At 41.1% G+C, this 19052-nt stretch overlaps 1 protein-coding gene across 1 annotated transcript in view; it reads left to right on the top strand.

The window, feature by feature from the left end:
* Positions 1 to 19052, top strand: part of eya1 (EYA transcriptional coactivator and phosphatase 1) — a 238579-nt gene that overhangs the window by 203467 nt on the left and 16060 nt on the right. The window contains exons 13-17 of the mRNA XM_041190565.1: positions 10610 to 10668; positions 10783 to 10943; positions 11963 to 12077; positions 15043 to 15164; positions 16348 to 16448. Coding sequence (XP_041046499.1) covers positions 10610 to 10668; positions 10783 to 10943; positions 11963 to 12077; positions 15043 to 15164; positions 16348 to 16448 — 558 coding nt within the window. The remainder of the gene's footprint in view (positions 1 to 10609; positions 10669 to 10782; positions 10944 to 11962; positions 12078 to 15042; positions 15165 to 16347; positions 16449 to 19052) is intronic.

Genomic DNA, 19052 nt, shown 5'->3' on the forward strand with positions numbered 1-19052 from the left:
GGCCATGTGGTTTAAGGAGTGAACAGCTAGAAAGATAACAGCCATAAAACGGCAGATAGGCTAACTTAGCTGGAGACATGATCTGTACACTACTTACAAAGAAGTGCATCCAGAAAAATGTTTTGTTTTGGGAGTTGGAGCTAAATTAGTTTAAAAGCATTCACTGAATCTTGAAAGACTATGTCATCATGAAGATGGGTGGAGCTTAAGAAAACTCTCTGGTTTCAATTTATCTGTATGTTCTGCAGCATGGGAAGAGGCTGTACTGAAAAGACGCTGCTGTTAGCAGGCTGCAGGTAGTTAGGACCCAAATAAGCCCTGGGAGCCCTATGTGAAGCTGTTAGTTGCAGTTTGAACCTTGTGTGCTTTACAGCTCACAGAGAAACCCTGGGAGCTCCTTAGGCTCCAGGCAGTTAGGGCACAGTGAAGTCCTGGGAACCATTTATAGCTTGGTGCAGCCAGGAGATGAGTTCAGAGAAGCCCAGGGGCAGTGCCTACTTAGTGAAGCTAGTGGTCTGCAAAAGAGTTGGAAGTGTGCCGGTAATTTTTTTCTATTTGTTCATGGCTTGGCACATCGCTGGCTTGGCCAGTAGGGTGATGGTGTGCTGCCTTCTTGAACCAGAGGTGGAAGTGCAGCTTTATGAACCCTGTGGAATGCGGTCTTAAGAGAAGAGACTGAACTATCAGGAGGTAGGCAGTCTGAGTTTGTGTGGCTTTTGAAGGAATTCAGAGGTTGATCTTCGAAAGTGAAGAATTGAAATCACTCATGAGGGACACAGAGTTTTAACCAGATATTGTCACTCACAGTGGTCACTGACTTCTGAGTATGTTGCTGAAAAATCTGTGGAATCTGTCTTGGTTGCATCTAATGTGCTGTATGGTATGTTTAACCACAATCTGCCTGTTAATTTATAATTACCTCATGTTAATTCTGAATGTTAGAGTATACTATACATATTGTAGTTTGTTTTATTTTTCTGACTTGGTATAGTAAAGTTTATTTTGTTTGTTTAAAACTGTGGAGTCTTGTGGCTTTATTCTCTGAGTGGGTAAAATTTTGTCTAATTTAAACAAAAGGTTACAGGTCCCTAATCAGATTGTAACGTAAATTGGGAACTCTTGAGGGACCACGAATCCACGGACAAATACAGGCACTGGGATTTGTGGAGGTTAAGGCTGGTGAGATTTTCGTGGTGAATGTTACAATATTTAATTGAAAAGCAGAACGACTTTGTCAGTGGCTATGGCATTTCTGGAGAATGAAGATTTATCACTGAGTGATTTGCCACAATTAACCAAGGTTAGGTTAATCGCATCAGCAGAAAAGTTGAAGTTAGAGTTAAAAGCAAGGGCTATGAAAGCAGACAGAGTTGAGGTAATAGCACAGCATTTGAAATTAGAAGAAGGAAAAGTTAATCCTGACAGCAATTCAATTGCGTTAGCTAGAATTCACTTGCAGATGAAGCAGCTTGAGATAGCAAAAGAAAAAGAAATGAAGCAGCTTGAGAAAGCAAAAGAAAAAGAAATGAAGCAGCTTGATATAAGAAAGAGAGAGAGAAAAGGAAAAATTTGAACTTGAAAAAAAGAGGTGTGAAAGCTTGAACTTGAATTCCAGAGGGAGAAGTTAGCAAGGGAAGAAAGAGAAAAGAAAAGGGAGTTTCAAAGAGAGAGAGAACTCAAACCGCATGTACTGACTAAAGGGTGCCTGACCTTCACCAAAGGTGCCCTGGGACCAGGTCCAAATGAATCCGCCATGTTCAAACCTGGTCTAATCTGCACATGTCGGATTTCACATGAAAATGGGAAGTGCCGCATTTGGGGGCTGAAATTCCAATTTTCGGACATTTCCGCTCTTTCTGTCACAACAAAATGGCTTTCTGTCGTGTTGAAAATCTGGGCCAAAGTCATTTCATGCTACAAAAAAAAAATCCAGAAACTGAAATTCAGCAATTTAAGTAAAGCAGCACAACATAGGCCCAATTTTAAGCCAGCCTGCCCAACATAAATGGAACACTGAATCCAAAGTAGATTGCATCACTTCTAGTCTTGTTTATGCTTATACTCAGCCACCAACATCTTGGAAGAGGCCTTTCAATGAGCAGTCAATGCATTGGTGTGCTATGCACAAATTACCCCAATTAAAATGTTGAGGGACAAGTAGGTAGATGGTGCATGGCACATACTATTTGTCTAAAGCAGTCATGTCATAAAATTGCCTCAAATCTTTTTGACCCAGCTTTTGTGTGGCTAAGCTAGCAGGAACGTTCCTCTGGATGCCCCAAGAATACTGTGGCCAAATATTCCAATGAGATTGGTTACCCATGCCAACTCAATGCCAACTCATGCCCCAACTACCCCATGTCAGCTGAATACCAGCTCATGACACCTGCCCACCCCCATGGCCCCTCACATTTTCCATGCCAAGTCAATGCCATCCCGTATCCCCACCCATCCCCTTTCCCCTTCATACCTCAGTGCCACCTCTATAGCCACTCACCAAGTATCCACCACGTGCAGATCTCAGCAGGCCATGGGGCAGCCCTCCAGGCAAGCCTGCAGGCCCTTTCTGCCTTCCTGCGTGCAGGAACAGCCATACAGCATCTGGCAGGGGGGCTTTATCCACACACCTCCACATTAATGGACTAGCTCCAAAAGTCAATTTTAGTTACATTTTAAAAGATTGGAGAGAGGGCGTCTCCATTTTAAACTACTTTCTTTCTCGCTTACCTTCCATCATAGCCTGCTCTTCTGTTCATGCAGGAAGGATTCTGATTGGCCCTCCAGCTTCGACAGTCTGCCTGCCACCCTTAAATGGACAGTAAACCTGCCTCCCTGCCACATAAGGGGGCACCCTCGCGAAAATCAGTGAATGATTGCTTCCCACGGAGTGGATGTAGTTGGACAAATGGAGCATTTAGAATGGGAGGTACAGGGAAATATGTTCAAGCGGAAAGAAGGATGTTCTGCAGAATTAACAAGGGAGCTAATAAATTGGCAGCAACACATTTAGATAAAATGAATTTTTTGTAAGAAGTTGTAACATTTGACAAATTCAATAAAGTTTTTGAACAAAGGGATCAATTGGATAGACAAAGGAAATGCAGTTGGTATAATTTATGTAGATTTGTAGAATGGGTTCAATAAAGTATCTTCCAAGAAGCTTGCAATAAAAATTTAGACAACTTAAGAAATGAAATAACATTGATAGAAAGTTGGTTGATTGACAGAAAGCTCTGCTCAGCTCTGAAGAAGAATCAAACGGACCAAGACGTTAACTCAGGGCAGAATTTTTTCATCGGCGAGTTGGGGGGGAGGCCCGCTCGCTGACGCAAAAATGACACGGGATGATGTTGCAGGAACCCCCGACGTCATCCCGCTCCATTTAAATATTCAGGAAGGCGGGGAGACAGCAAAATCAGCTGTCTGCCTGCTGACCCATCAATGGCCAATTGAGGCCATTAACAGGATCATTAAGCCAATTTAAGGCCCTGCCTGTCCAACCTTAAGGTTGGTGGGCAGGCCAGGAGCCCCAGCGGGCTTCTGAAAAAACATGAAACCTCATCCACTGGCGAGATGAGGTTTCATGTCTGTTTTAAAAAAGTTTAATAACGTTTTTGCGATATTTATTAACGTGTCCCATCTCGTGTGACATTGTCACATGAGGGGGATGTGTTAATAATTTTTTATTATTCTACTTTTGAAGTTTGAAACCTGAGGCAGCACTTAGTCTCAGAGAGATGTGCGCTCTTTCGCACGCTTGCATGAAAGAGCACACTCTGACAGTTGGGGAATCCCTCCCCCCACCTCCCCGCACAGGAAGTGCATAGCCTTAATTGGCCCGCCCACTTAAAATGGCAGCGGGGCCTGTTTCGGCAGCGGTGATCGGCTGCCCGCCCGCCCATCAAGGGCAAAATTCTGCCCTCAGTTTCTCTCTCCACAGATGCTGCCAGAGTTGCTGAGTTTTTGCATGACTTCTTGTTATTATTTCAGATTTCCAGCATCTGCAGTATTTTGCTTTCATCAAGAAACAAAGGTTATGGATAAATGGGTGTTGCTGGATTAGAGAACACTGGAAGCGGTGCAACCAAGCATCAGTACTCAGTTCATTTTAGTTATTGTTATAGTGATTTGAGCTTGGGCATCAGAAGTACAATGTAAAATTTTCTGATGGCACAAATGTAGGAGGCTTTACAAACAGCAAGGAAGATAGTAAAAAAGTTAAGGATGTCTTAGGATAGTGGAATGCAGAGACAGGTGTAAAGTGAATAAGTGTGAGATAGTACATTTTAGAGTCATAGAGGTCTACAGCACAGAAAAAGGCCCTTTGGCCCATCGAGTCTGCACCAGTCAACAAGTACCTAACCATTCTAATCCCATTTTCCAGCACTAGGCCCATAGTCTTGTATGCCATGGCATCGCAAGTGCACATCCAAATACTTGTTAAATGTTATGAGGGTTTCTGCCTCTATCACCCTTTCAGACAGTGAGTTCCAGATTCCCACCACCCTCTGGGTGAAAAAATTCTTCCTCACGTCTCCTCTAAACCTCCTGCCCTTTACCTTAAATCTAAGACCCCTGGTTATTGATCACTCCACCAAGGGGAAAAGTTCCTTCCTGTCTACCCTAACAATGCCCCTCATAATTTTATACACCTCAATCATGTCCCCCCTCAATCTCCTGTGCTCCAGGGAAAATAACCCCAGTCTATCCAATCTCTCCACATAACTAAAACTCTCCAGCCCAGGCAACATCCTGGTAAATCTCCTCTGCACTCTCTCTAGTGCAATCACATCCTTCCTATAATGCAGATTTCAGAACTGCATGCAATCCTCCAGCTGTGGCCTAACCAGCGTTTTATACAGTTCCAGCATAACCTCCCTGCTCTAATATTCTATGCCTCGGCTAATAAAGACAAGAATCCCATATGCCTTCTTAACTACCTTATCTACCTGTCCTGCTTCCTTAAGGGACTTGTGGACATGCACCCCATGGTCCCGCTGATCCTCGGTACTTCCCAGGGTCCTACCATCCATTATATATTCCCGTGCATTGTTTGTCCTGCCCCCAAGTGCATCACCTCACACTTATCCGGATTAAATTCCATTTGCCACTGATCAGCCCATCTGACCAGCCCATCTATGTCCTCCTGTAATCTAAGGCTATTCTCCTCACTATTTACCACCCCACCAATTTTTGTGTCATCCGCGACCTTACTGATCAACCCTCCTACATTCAAGGCTAAATCATTTATATATACCACAAACAGCAAGGGACTCAACACCGATCCCTGTGGAACCCCACTGGACACAGGCATCCAGTCACAAAAGTACCCCTCGATCACCATCCTCTGCTTCCTGCCACTCAGCCAATTCTGGATCCAATCATGGGATCCAAGGCAATTTGGCAAATTGGATCCAGAATTGGCTGAGTGGCAGAAGGCAGATGGTGGTGGTCGAGGAGTGCATTTTAAGAATTCTGTTCCCTCTAAACCTATCACACTATGACTAACCTGGTTGATACTGGAGAAGTTGAAATACCCCACTACTACTACGCTATTATTTTTACACTTCTCTGAAATTTGCCTACATATCTGCTCTTCTACTTCTCTCTGACTGTTTGGGGGCCTATAGTACACTCCCAGCAATGTGATTGCTCCATTTTTTATTTTAAGTTCTACCCACATGGCTTCATTTGAGGAGCCCTTCTAAGATGTCATCCTTCCTTACTGTTGTAAGTGATTCCTTGATCAATAGTGTGATACCCATTCATCTTTTACCTCCTTCCTTGACTCGCCTGAAGACCCTATATCCTGGAATATTGAGCTGCCAATCCTGCCCCTCTCTCAACCATGTCTCTGTGACAGCAATGACATCATACTTCCATGTGTTAATTTGTGCCCTCAACTCATCTTCCTTATTCATCAGACTTCTTGCATTAAAATAAATACAATCCAACCTTTGCCAAACTCCCTTGTGCCTTAACTGGCCTATAATTTCTATGCTTTCCAGACTTTTGGGAGGAAATACAAGGACTGGGACTATACACTAAAGTGAGAAGTGCTGAAGGACATAGATATACAGCAAGATGTGTTCAAATAAGTCCCTGAAAGTGTAACTTCAGATAAATAAAGCCATTAAAAAAATATCAATAACATGTAGGGGCATAGGATGCAAGAGTAAAAAATTAGTGATAAAGTCATGTGAAACATTGGCTTGGAAGCAGTGAGGATATGCTGTACAGTTTTTGCCACCCCATTTAAAAAACAACATTAGTGTGTTACGGGGTTAACTATAATTAAGAGGAGAGACTTGATATACTGGAACTGTTTCTACAGGACCGAAGACAGACAATAGGTGCTTTGGCAGAGTTTTTAAAATTTTGAAGGATTTTGATAGAGTGCATATGAAAAGACTATTTCCTCTGTTTGGGGAATTGGCGAACAATAGTCATCAATTTTAAAATTGTCATATTAAGAGTGAGGAGGTCAGAAGTAATGTATTTACTCTGCGGGTTTTGGAGCATGGACAGTGGTTGAGGCAGAGATCATTGGATTTTTTGAAGGGAAAATGTCAAACATTTGAAACAGAAGAAGTTAAAGGGCTATGGGAAGAACGTGGGGGCTATTGTATTAGTTTTCGATTGCTCCAGCATTTAACCAGAACAAACAAAACGGGCTAAATGGTCTTCTTCTGCATTATAAACTTATGTAACTTCTGTAAAATGTAAGATTGCTTTTCTTGCAATTTTGGACAGGTGACATATAGTCCCCTGAAGGCAAAACATTTATTTCACCTAATAGGAATGGCAATTAAACATTCCAAATAAGGGACAGAGAAACAATAGTTCTAACCTGTAATCAGACCATGTGCAATCATTGATCATTAAAGCTACCATATTTAATCTCTCCCACAAGTAAACAAGTTCCCATCTGTTGAATGTTTTACCTAAGCAAGAAGAGTGACAATTGGCGTCACATAATTATAGAAGGCTTGCTTTCTGAACAATGCTTCAAACAGTTGTCCCAACTTATGGCTGAAAACCCAAACAACGCAAGCAGGGGAAAACAAACACAGGATGTTAAAGAAGAATAGCTGTAATAGGTTCATTAACAGCCAATTAGTATGTAATTGGGTACTGGAGTTCCACTAAGTAGCTCCTGGTGAAGGGATTTTGTCGTTCATGATGTTAATGTATGTATAATTTCAGGTTTTGCTTCTGTTTATGCACACAAGCACCCCTATTCTGATTAAAATGATTATAGCCCCGTGTGAGGGTTTGGGAGCAACTGAATGTTTCTATCCCTCCCCACCAGTGGCCTTCATTATTTTTTCTCTGCCAGTTTATTTTTAACAGATATCAAATTAAATCAGCTCTGCCGACAACAAATTGTCTAAATCATCACATTAGAGAGATTTTCACGAGTTGTTTTAAAACAGATTAAACAAACAACTTAAAAAAAAGTTTCCGAACTATGTCTTCAACTTCAAAATGTTAAATTCATAGCCCTCCTGTGAGGCCACATTAACTTTCTTTCTCTCTTATCTGAAGTTGTTGACCTCTAGGAAGGAGGAGAAGGTTACAGGGTCAAAGTCTTTTCCTCCTTGGCCCTCACTCTTGCTGGGAGAGGTTTGATTGCAGAATAGATGTAGTAGAACAGAGGTTGAGGGTCAGGATTTTAATTCTGTTAAGAAACAGCTGGTTTTAGTTTCTCTGCACTTCTCTCCCTCCCTTACCCACAAGTCCAGGCAGATGAAAAATGTGTCTTGAAAATACCCAGTAAAATGAAAATGTTCAAGGGTAAACATTTTATTTGTTTATTCAGAGAATAATATTCTATGTACAAATAAAGCAGCATTTTCTACCGTAAAAGAAAAGATTCACTCTAGCATTAACAGCTATGCCACAATTTCCGATATATTTCTGTCTTTCTCTCTTCCCTTTTCTCATCCTTTGTAATAGAAAACCATATAAAATGCCAACCCTGTAATGGGCCCCTCATTATAACACATATTTTGTATGATTCCCGAATACGGCATTGTAGATTGGCTCTCGTGTGCTTTATTAGCAGTGCCCCGTGTTAAACTCTTTTGCTATATACAATTTAGCAAAACATGAACATAGAGCATCTACAGCAAACTAGTTGCAGATTTTTTTTATCTACTTACCTTTTAAATGCAAGCCTGAGGCAATGGTGGTGTGTGGCTCGACGGCAATCAGGAGTCATAATTTCATTGGCAGTTTGCATCAGGTTCAATTTTTTTAGCATGCAGTATGCAACAACAGTAAGTCTGTGTTTTGTTACTCCAAAAATTGACTGAAACAACTTAGCTGAACATGATATAAATTCAAATCATAACAATAAAATGGAAAGTAAGGGATTTTATTTGCAGCTGCTTTAGTCCTTATAAAATATAGGAAAAGGAATTTTAAGATATTAAATGTGCATAACTAAATCATCAGTTCAAAACCTACTTGCAAATTTAAATTTGAGTCAGCAAAGTAACCCTTAAAGGGTAACTTTCCATTTGTTTCCTTTCAGTTCTCACTTATTTTCTTACCTAATCATTTGAAGATGGTTTTTATTTTGAAACATGTTTTCTGTTATTTGAGTCTTTAAGTCTGCTAAAACACGTCAAATATTACAACGTGATCAGTATACAATCTGGGGAACAGCAACATTTTTAGTACTGTGAAAGAAAATTAAGAATTATAGTTTTATTATATGTGCCCGACATCTAGATGAGCAGAAGTTTCCTTCAACTAAAAATTAGAAAAACCAAAGCCTTCGGCCCCCACCACAAACTTTATTTGTTGGCCACTCACTTCATCCATCTCCCTGGCAACTGCATGAAGCTGACCCAGACTGTTTGTAATCTTGGTATTATATTTGACCCTGAGATGAGCTTCATACCATATATCCGTGTCATTACTAAGGCTGCCTATTTCCATCTTTGTAACATTACCTAATTTCACTCCTGTCTCAGCTTCTTTGGTGCTGAAAACTTAATTCATGCCTTTTTATCTCCAAATTTGCTTCCCAAGTTTTACCTTCCATAAACTTGAGGCCATCCAAAACTTTGCTGCCTCCATCCTGACCCACATCAAGTCTCGTTCATCCAGCTGCCCTGTGCTCAGTGACGCACATTGGGGAACACAGTTAAGCAATGCCATGATTTTAAAATTCTCATCCTTATTTTCAAAGCACTTCATGGCCCCATCCATCGGTATCTCTATAATCTCCTCCATCCTTCATCACTTCAAAATTTCTGAGTTTCTTCAACTCTGGCCACTTGAGCACCTCTGATTTTAACCATTCCACCAATGACAGCCATGCATTCAGCAGCAAAGCCCTAAGGACTGGACTTCCCTCCTTAAGCCTTTCCATCTCTATTCCTCTCTTTCCTCCTTTAAGATGCTCCTTAAAACTTCACTCAGCATCCTTCTAATATCTCCTTATGGGCTCAATGTGAAATTTTGTTTGATAACGCCACTGTCTTGGGATATTTTACTATTCCGAAGGCACAACAGAACTACAAGTTGTTGTCCTTGAACATAATGGCCCAGATCTTCCATTCTTCAGAGGGTCACACCCCAGCGGTACCCCAGAAGATGCGCTGGACCCCTCAGAAGTCCTCACACAAGGACTGCATGGGAATTGCCTGGGAAGTTTCAACTTCTATTGGGCAATTACCTTGTTCCTGGAATCATCCAAAGCTCAGATTTAAAGTCAGAGATTTTGGATGGTTCCATCTTATTTAGCAGAATAATTACCGAGGAAAAGTTGGAAGCATTAAACCAGTTCTAACTTCTGGGTAACTATACTACTGAGCCCCAATCCGTCCCCCACTGGCCCATCCTATACATCCGCTTACACATTTAGCTTCTCTCTGTAGCTTGTCAAAGTAGCTGAGACATTTAAACTTAACGGCATATGGCAGCTAGTGCTGTAAAAGGTGGTGTGGCTTGGTTTCTCCTAATGCTCTTGAAGGACTCCAGATGGGAAATAGGAGCAGAGTGGCAATCCCATAGTGATTACCACTCCATGGAAGATTCGGCCAAAAGTATACTTGCTTTTATAGCCCTTAATAGAAGTAACTAATACATTTATGTACCGTTATGTTTCATTCTTTTAGAATTCCCTTCTGTATTTACTGAAACACCCCAGAGCAGGCGCCTGCTATTAGAAGAGTCTGACGCTGACGAATATTAAAAATGTTGTCATTAATTTTGCTGTCTTTGTCCATACCAAGTGATACTACAGTGAATCATACATTTTCTTTGCTTTGCTGCAAAAAAAATGGTTTTGCAAGTCTGTCATCGATTGATTACCCTTCTCTTCCAGGAGTACAGATTATTGCTCGTTTGCTTTAAAATTGTGTCATTATACCCATGTTGTTTTATTCACATGTTATCTGCGTATGAATAAAAAAACAGTAAATATTTTAATTTGGCGCTTACAGGCATGTTTTAATAAAGCAAATAGAAAAAATAATTGAACAGAAATGTACAAATTCCCCATTTTTTGCCATTGTTCTCAGACTTGTTTCAAAAATAATTTAATTTCAATCTGTATTTCAATTACCTTCCTAACATCCTTAATTCTTTACAGGAATGTGATCAAGTTCACATTGATGATGTATCATCAGATGATAATGGGCAGGATTTGAGGTATGTTAATCACTAAGCAATAGAATTTACTTCTTAGATAACAGTATGTTATGTGACATACCACAAGTGTCTATTCTCCACTGAAGGCTGTCTCATTTGTATCCATTTGCACAGCACTTATAACTTTGCAACAGATGGCTTTCATGCTGCAGCAACTAGTGCAAATCTTTGCCTAGCAACTGGTGTGCGTGGTGGGGTTGATTGGATGCGGAAGTTAGCTTTTCGCTATCGAAGAGTGAAAGAAATATATAACACCTACAAAAATAATGTTGGAGGCAAGTATTCTAATTTTTTCTCATGAAGTAGTTGGATAATTTGCAATGGATTAAATCATTTAGTAAGTAACAGGATAAAGGCAAAGATGAACGCTGTTTTGGCTAACTGATGGATTGATGACAACTGTTCTGATATATATGATCACTGATACCTGCTAAAATTAAAAATTTAGAACTTTAAAATTCAAAGCTCAAATGCAATATTTTGAAATGTTTCTTTTCTTAATCTAGCAGTGTTGGAATATTCAAATCTTTGTCAATTATAAACATGGTTATGTACTTCATAATCTTGATCTATAATTATTCAATTCCTCAGTGTAGACTTACTGAATTAAATTAAGGTTCATGTTAAACAAAGTACCTGCATTTACAGTCACTTTGGCATAATATTCTATGCCATTTTTAAATAAAAGAAATCCAACTGAAATTTTATGAATTTGCATCTGAGGGTTGTCTCTTGGTCAAGTTTGTATGTCAAGTTTGTATATTTTCCTTGAAATCCATCAGTTCTCATGTAGGCTGGTATTTGGAGCAGACGAGTGAAAAGAAATTTCCATGTCAGGAAATGCTAAAAATCCAGCAGAATTCAATTTCTCTGCTTACCCTGCTTGATTTATGTCTCCAGTTAACCAATTACTAAAGTAACCCCAACAAGAGACATGATTCAAGCAGGGCTTCATTGGGTACCCATGTGGTTATGTGTTCCATGTTGTTCTATCCTGCTGCTTGAATGTAGATTTGTGGCACTCATGGAGAAAAAATTGAATCAAAATATAAAATACAAAAATCATATTCAACATTTTGGAAAAATTATATTTTAACCTTGTATGGCTTTATATATTTTGAGGTATACAAACCAGATCCTTTCGTGGATCCTTTCTCATTGTGATGTTTTGTGACAGAATTACATTGAGTGGTTGTGTTTAACTCTCTTAACTATTGAAATTGTTGCAGTTGAAATATTTGGTATAAATAAAAAATGAATCTTTAACTCAGAATAACTATTTGCCAAATCTTAGGTCTCCTTGGTCCAACTAAAAGGGAATCATGGTTGCAGTTGCGAGCAGAAATTGAGGCTTTAACAGATTCATGGTTAACACTTGCACTGAAAGTGCTCACACTCATTCATTCAAGGTGAGGGTAGACGTGAATATGCAATCTTGAGTGAACTGAAGTCATTCCATTAATGAAAGCATTTTATAATAAGACATCAGCATCAAAAAATAGGTTTATCTGTAAAACAATTTGAATTGTAAAGATAAAGAAAGCAAAACATAAATATATTATTTTCTTATTTTCACTGATATTTGTGTTCAATAAAAAATACATTGAAATGGGTGGCTCAAAGGTAAAGCACATTATGGTTCCATGTATAAGGAAAAAATGACTATCTTGGATTCTTTCTGATTGGAAAGAGAAAACTAAGAAAGTGAATTCTGTTCTTCTGTTCTGTAAAATGCTATGAGAGAAGAACTTATAAATGGGTTTGAACAAACAAAGATATTTTGTCATGTAGAATTTGTCATGTTTACAGATTAAACACAAAATAACAATATAGGAAATGAAGAAGAAACATTTTTTACTAAAAGGGTGATAAGTATTTCGAACAGTATGTCATCACAGGCGGGAAAAGAAGAAATCGTAATGGGCAGAATTTTGCCCTTGGCATGCAGGCTCTGTAGAGGCGGGCCCCAACTACCGCCTGCAATCGGACCTGGAAGGCAATTTCATGCTGGCAAGCCAATTAAGGTCCATCCAGCGTGAAACGCGAGGGGCAGCGCTCAGGGCTGCCTATGCAGGTGGGGGCAGGTGTGCAAGCCAGGTGAGTGCAACCTTCGCGCATGCAGGCAACTGCGCACTACATAATCTCCCTGAGGCACAAAACTGCCTCAGGGAGATGAAGATATATGAAAAAAAATTTTAAATAAAAATGTAATGAAACATGACCCCTTATGTGATGCTGTCACATGAGCAGCAAATTGTTATTAATGAAAAATTAACGTTTTTATTTTATTCTTATTTGCATTTGGAAACCTGATCCTGCCCGTGGATGAGGTTTCCAAAAATGTACAAAGGTCACTTGGCGTTTTCACCTGCCCGCCAACCATAAGGTTGGATGGACAGCGAAAAATTTATTTTAATTAACTTTTTAATGGCCTTAAAGGGCCTTTTAATTTGGCCCGCTGACCAAAATATCGCACGTCATTTTATGCTCGATTGGGTCGGGCGCGCGCCCGCAGGTGAGCGAAAAGTTTTACCCAATGAGTTTCAAAAAGGAACTAGACAGGCTCTTGTCGTCAAATGGAATTCCGGGTAAAGGAACACTATGAACAGGTGGACTAAATGGACTTGAAGGTCTTATGCATGAAACTGTTATAATTTGTTATAATAGTTTAACTGCTATGTCACGGAGGTAGAACGTCCATTTTTGGTGAGGTCCCAAAACTGGCAATATTGCATCAGCCACCCATTATACAGCCCACCCGTCTGTTATACACCTCCCTCACACATTGTAAATCCCATCTGCCTATTTTATTCCCTGTCCAATTGTTACACACACTGCTCAATATTCACTTCCATTGACTTCAGTAAAGGTTTTACAACCTCCATAATTGAATATTCCTGCAGTTTTTTAGAAGTTAGATTTACAACCACAGTTCTCCAATGTGCTGAATTGTCAATCTCAGCCATGCTATATTGTAGGGAAGTAGTTACCAGATCATAACTTCAAAACATAGACAGTAGGAAAAATAGCGAAACAATTTCTTAAATAGTTTCAGGCTGATGGCCTCCTTTTCCCAATAACTGTTTTTAGCTGCAGCATTAGGAGCAGTATAGGAGCAGATTGCCAGCTGCTAATTAGGGGAGCTATGAGATGGGGGAAATCCTAGAAAAGAAAACAAGACAAAATAGCTTAGGAAAATTTAAGAATGTCACCCTTGTGTGGGGAGATTTTAACATATGTGAATGAGTGAAATTGGGTGCAGTTGGGGGCTGGGTTCAATGAGCAAAACTTCCAAGTGCACCTGGAAATCCATTCAATCCAGCAGACTTCTGGGTTTTACTGAGGCAGGGCAAGGGGTGGGCAGCCAATCCGCTCCCAGGCGGCATGACATTTTAAATATGTTAGCGAGACTGGAAGCCTTGGATTTAACCTGATTTGCAGATTCGTCTGTGGCTGGCTGTGTTTACTGAGCCTCGGAAAATTCAGCAGCTGCTGCAGGTTGAGGACAGCCTCGGAGAAGAAAATTACCTTCACAGCACTCCTTGTGGGTCAGAAGGAACAGGAGTCTTCCTCCCAGCATGTCAACCTCTTCCGCCATCAGACATACTCTCCCATACAAACCTTCCTTTTTGGGATCAGATATTTCTGGGATTGGGATTGAAGGACTTGTCAACACCAAATCCCTCCAAGGTCGATGGTTGGTCCCTTGGGATCAGATCTCTAGATCATTCACTCTTCAACCCCCACATCTTCTCCCACCCCCCACCCCCTAGCTCAGGATCGTGGATCAGCCCTACCAGCTTATGCGGCCTCCTTTGGAGTGCCCCCTATCTGACTGGAAACCAAGCCTATCAAACAGGCTGACCTCAGGCAGGAAATCTGTCAGAGCCAAAAATTTAACTTCACAACATGTGGGGAAACCCAGACTTCAGCATTTTCCACATGCAATCAGACATCCAACCCCAAGCCATCACTCCAACCCTAACCATCACCCCTCTTAGTGTGTTGGTAAATAAAGAAGCCTCCCTGTTAAAATCAAATGTTGGATTCACTTTTTTGTTCATTCTTCTTATATAATTCTAATTGTACATTGGTTGTGTCAATGTGAGTACTTGCTTTTTGCTGTAATAGTTTAGCAAAATATAAATTTTGTCTAAAAGCTAACTTATTTAATATAATGTAGTATTGAAGTTTTTTTATCACAAGAAGTGCAGATCACTGCATTTATATAAAAAAGGGTAATACTATAACACAATTTATGGTATTTGCCTTGTAACAAAATGGTAGAATTCATTTTACTTGATTTTACAACAGATGCATCTTCAAGTTTTATAATGTAACCTTTAGTAATGCTATTACTATGATATCTTTCAGGTCAAATTGTATAAATATTTTAGTAACAACGACACAATTGATACCTGCTCTTGCCAAAGTCTTGCTGTATGGATTAGGAATTGTTTTTCCAATTGAAAACGTGTACAGTGCAACAAAAATAGGTGAGTAATACCGTATCAGAAAATGCAGAAAATAACATAAGTAACTCTCTTCATCTCTAGTCCAAGTGTATTTGGCACTTTTCAAGGTTCATTTACTAAATTTATTCCCCCATTATCTTTAATGTTAAACTCTGGCAGTATTTGTAAGAAAAGCTTTTTTATGAGACAGAATGAACTGCAGTTAATTGTTATATGATTCATGGTTTTGAAATATATGGTCTAACAATTGATATAGGATCAGAAAACCATAGAAATTTACAGCACAGAAGGAGGCTACTTGGCCCATCGTGTCTGTGCTGACAGAAAAGAGCTATCCAGCCTAGTCCCATTTTCCAACTCTTCATCTGTAGCTTTGTAGGTTACAGCGCTTCAAGGCATATACAATAGTTTTTAAATGTGATGAAAGTTCTACCTCTACCATCCTTTCAGGCAGTAAGTTCCATTCACCCACCACTTTGCCACTTTTCTGTCCAATTGACCAGCCCATTGATACCTTCCTGCAGTCTGCATCTTTCTTCCTCACTATCACTATGGTCAATTTTTGTATCACCTCCAAACTTCTTAATCATGTCCCCAAATTTAATTCTAAATCACTGATTATATATCATGGAACAGAAAAATACCTAATAAACATTAACCTTTGCTTCTTGCCACATGAATAGTATAAAGCTCTTGCATTTCTTTGAAAATATTGAATTGAGCTCATTTAGAGTTTTTATTTAATTTCATGATAATGCAGTGTCAATTACTTTATTTTATGTGACAGTCTACTTATAAACTATTTTTGGTTTCGTTAAAAAAAATCTTTTTTATCTACTCATCTATTGCCTCCTATATCATCCATTATCCCAGGTAAGAAGAACTGAATAATTTGCTTCCACATGTTTGCCAATGCTGTTGTATGACTGGTTACTAGAAAGTGCTCTCTCTCTCTCACCCCCCTCTCTCTCTATGTTGATAAATGCCTTGCCTGCACTCTGCTTCTCTTTGATGGCATAGCTGATATTGGCAGTTTATGCAAGGAATTTCAAGCAAAAGCCTGCATTTTTTACTGTGTGGCACAGCATGTTAGAGCTGCAACCTGCTGAGCCATTATGCTGCAGTTAAGCAAAGTATTTAACTTTGGTGTAATAGGAAAACAATTAAGTTATTTTAAGTTAACAATTTACATTCTTTACTTTAGGAAAGGAAAGCTGCTTTGAACGAATAATTCAAAGGTTTGGCAGAAAAGTAGTGTATGTTGTTGTGGGAGACGGTGTAGAAGAAGAACAGGCATCTAAAAAGGTAAATGATCAAAAAAAATTTATGCCCTCTTTACTAATGTGTTAGTACTTATGTGTAAGTTTCTTAAGCAGAGTCTGTTAACCAAAAGAAAATTGCTTCCAAGCTAGTATTACAGTATGCATCCATGTTGTACTATGGAAAGCAATTCAGGTAGGGATACAATCAGTTTTAACAGATAGAATTTTCCCAGATTTGCACCAAGTGCGGTAGCGGGCGAATAAAATGACGTTTTACCTGCATGTCGCAATGGTGGGTTTTCATGCCATATCATCCCAAACCCACCACATTATTTATGCACTCGCAGAAAACACACCACATTCAAGGAGGGCGGGCTGTCATTCACCCACCCGCCATCACCCCGCTGCTGCATCACACCAGGTGCCATATTTAAAGTTCAGCCGCTAGCACAAATCTCAGTGCTTCCAGACCATCACTGCTGCATGGAAGACATGGCCCTGAAACTGAAGAAAACGGCAGCCCCAAGGTTCAACGACGCGTCCCTCGAGTACCTTTTGGGTGCCGTGGAGGCCCACTGGGATTTGCTCTACCCCCACTCTGGCTACAGAATGGGCAGCAACAGCACTAATCTGGCTTGGGAGGCAGTGGCAGTGGTGGTCAGCGCCAACACCCTTTCAAAAAGGACAGCCACCCAATGCCACTGAGATGAATGATCTCCTCTGTTCTGCCAGGTTCAGTCACTCTGCTCATTACTCTCAACTCACACGCTCACAAACCTATCACACATCTACAGGGCCCTCATTCACTCCCGGTTCAAGGGACATCACCATTCACTCTCTCACACACCTTTATTGCCCTCATCCCATCCATGGAGTCACTCACCACCCACTCAGGCCAGGCATACTAATCATCTGGCCTGGCTAGTGTCCTACTTACGCTTTTCCATCTGTATTTATGCAGGACAAGCTGGCACACAACAAGAGGGAGAGGTCTCAGACCAGTGGTGAAATGCCCGAAATCAAGATCCTCATGGACTTTGAAAACAGAGCCATCCAGCTGGCCGGCGAGGGCCTGGACTGGTCCTATGCTGACAGTGAGGTCGGCCTGCTCTACCAAATGGCTCAACTCTGTCGCTGAAGCCATAGTTGGCCTCCAACCGTGTATTCGCGAGAGGGGTACCGGGCAGCTCAATCTCACTCCAGCTACCCCTTCCCCTCATGGAGTCAGCCAGGGGTTCTCAGGCACACATAGGGAGGAGGATCAGCAGGTACACCTTCCAGGCCCATCCATCCAGGTGACTCCGAGAATGTCCGACCTAACCGACTCCCCTCTTCCTGTGACCGCAGCAGTTCCAGCTTCACAGGCCGAGGAAGTTGCCACTGCCACACAGCAGGACCCTGACAGCAGGCCGGGGCCTTCCAAGTCTGGGCCCTCCAGAGGATGCCCACCAGAGTCATCGCAGACAGGGCGTCACAGTCAGCAGACTGCCTCCACCTCTGCTGTGGTTCTCCAGGGAGCAGCAAGACGTAGCAGCAGGGTTGGGAAAGTTAAGGAGAATTCGTTGCACAGCCTGGGGACTGGTGTTAATCACTTGTACATATTGTTCACTATTGTCAATAAGCTCCCAAGAATGTCTCCCTGCCTATGGCTCATTTTCTGATGAGCAGTGTTCTTGTCACTCAGATGTGAAATCTTTCTGCACAAGAAGAAAGGCAGATGTCTCAGTCAAGGGCCTATTCCGTGTGCTTTGTGCAGCTTTCAGAACAAAGTGATGGTCCAACCTCTCACTCCCTGGAAACATTACTGCCTGCACCTTGGCGGTGCTTGTCATTGCTGCCAGAATGTAGTGGGCAGGTGCCACAGAGTTCTCTCATCCTCTCATTGTGCTCTCAGCACCTTTAAGGAGGGGCTGGCCCCATTAGAGTCCATTATTAAGGATGAGATTTCAGAATACTTGGAAGTGCATGGCAAAATAGGGCAAAGTTAGCATGATTTCATCAAGGGGAGGTCGTGCCTGACAAATCTGTTAGAATTCTTTGAGGAGGTAACGAGTAGATTAGACAAAGGAGAGCCAATGGATGTTATCTACTTGGACTTCCAGAAGACCTTTGACAAGGTGCCGCACACGAGGCTGCTCAGTAAGATAAGAGCCCATGTGTTAGAGGCAAGGTACTAGCATGGATAGAAGATTGGCTGTCTGGCAGGAGGCAGAGAGTGGGAATAAGAGGGTCCTTCTCAGGATGGTGGCCAGTGACTAGTGGAGTTCTGCAGGAGTCAGCGTTGGGACCACAACTTTTCACTTTATACATTAATGATCTAGAGGAAGGAATTGAGGGCATCCTGGCTAAATTTGCAGGTGATACAAAGATAGGTGGAGGGACAGGTAGTATTGAGGAGGCGGGGAGGCTGCAGAAGGATTTGGACAGGTTAGGAGAATGGGCAAAGAAATGGCAGTTGGAATACAACGTGGGAAAGTGTGAGGTCATGCACTTTGTTAGGAAGAATAGAGGCATAGACTATTTTCTAAATGGGGAGAGAATTCAGAAATCTGGAGTGTATAGGGACTTGGAAGTCCTAGTCCAGGATTCTCTTAAGGTTAACTTGCAGGTTGAATCAGTAGTTAGGAAGGCAAATGCAATGTTGGCG

The sequence above is a fragment of the Carcharodon carcharias genome, chromosome 6 (genome assembly GCF_017639515.1).
Source record: "Carcharodon carcharias isolate sCarCar2 chromosome 6, sCarCar2.pri, whole genome shotgun sequence".
NCBI classification, from domain to species: domain Eukaryota; kingdom Metazoa; phylum Chordata; class Chondrichthyes; order Lamniformes; family Lamnidae; genus Carcharodon; species Carcharodon carcharias.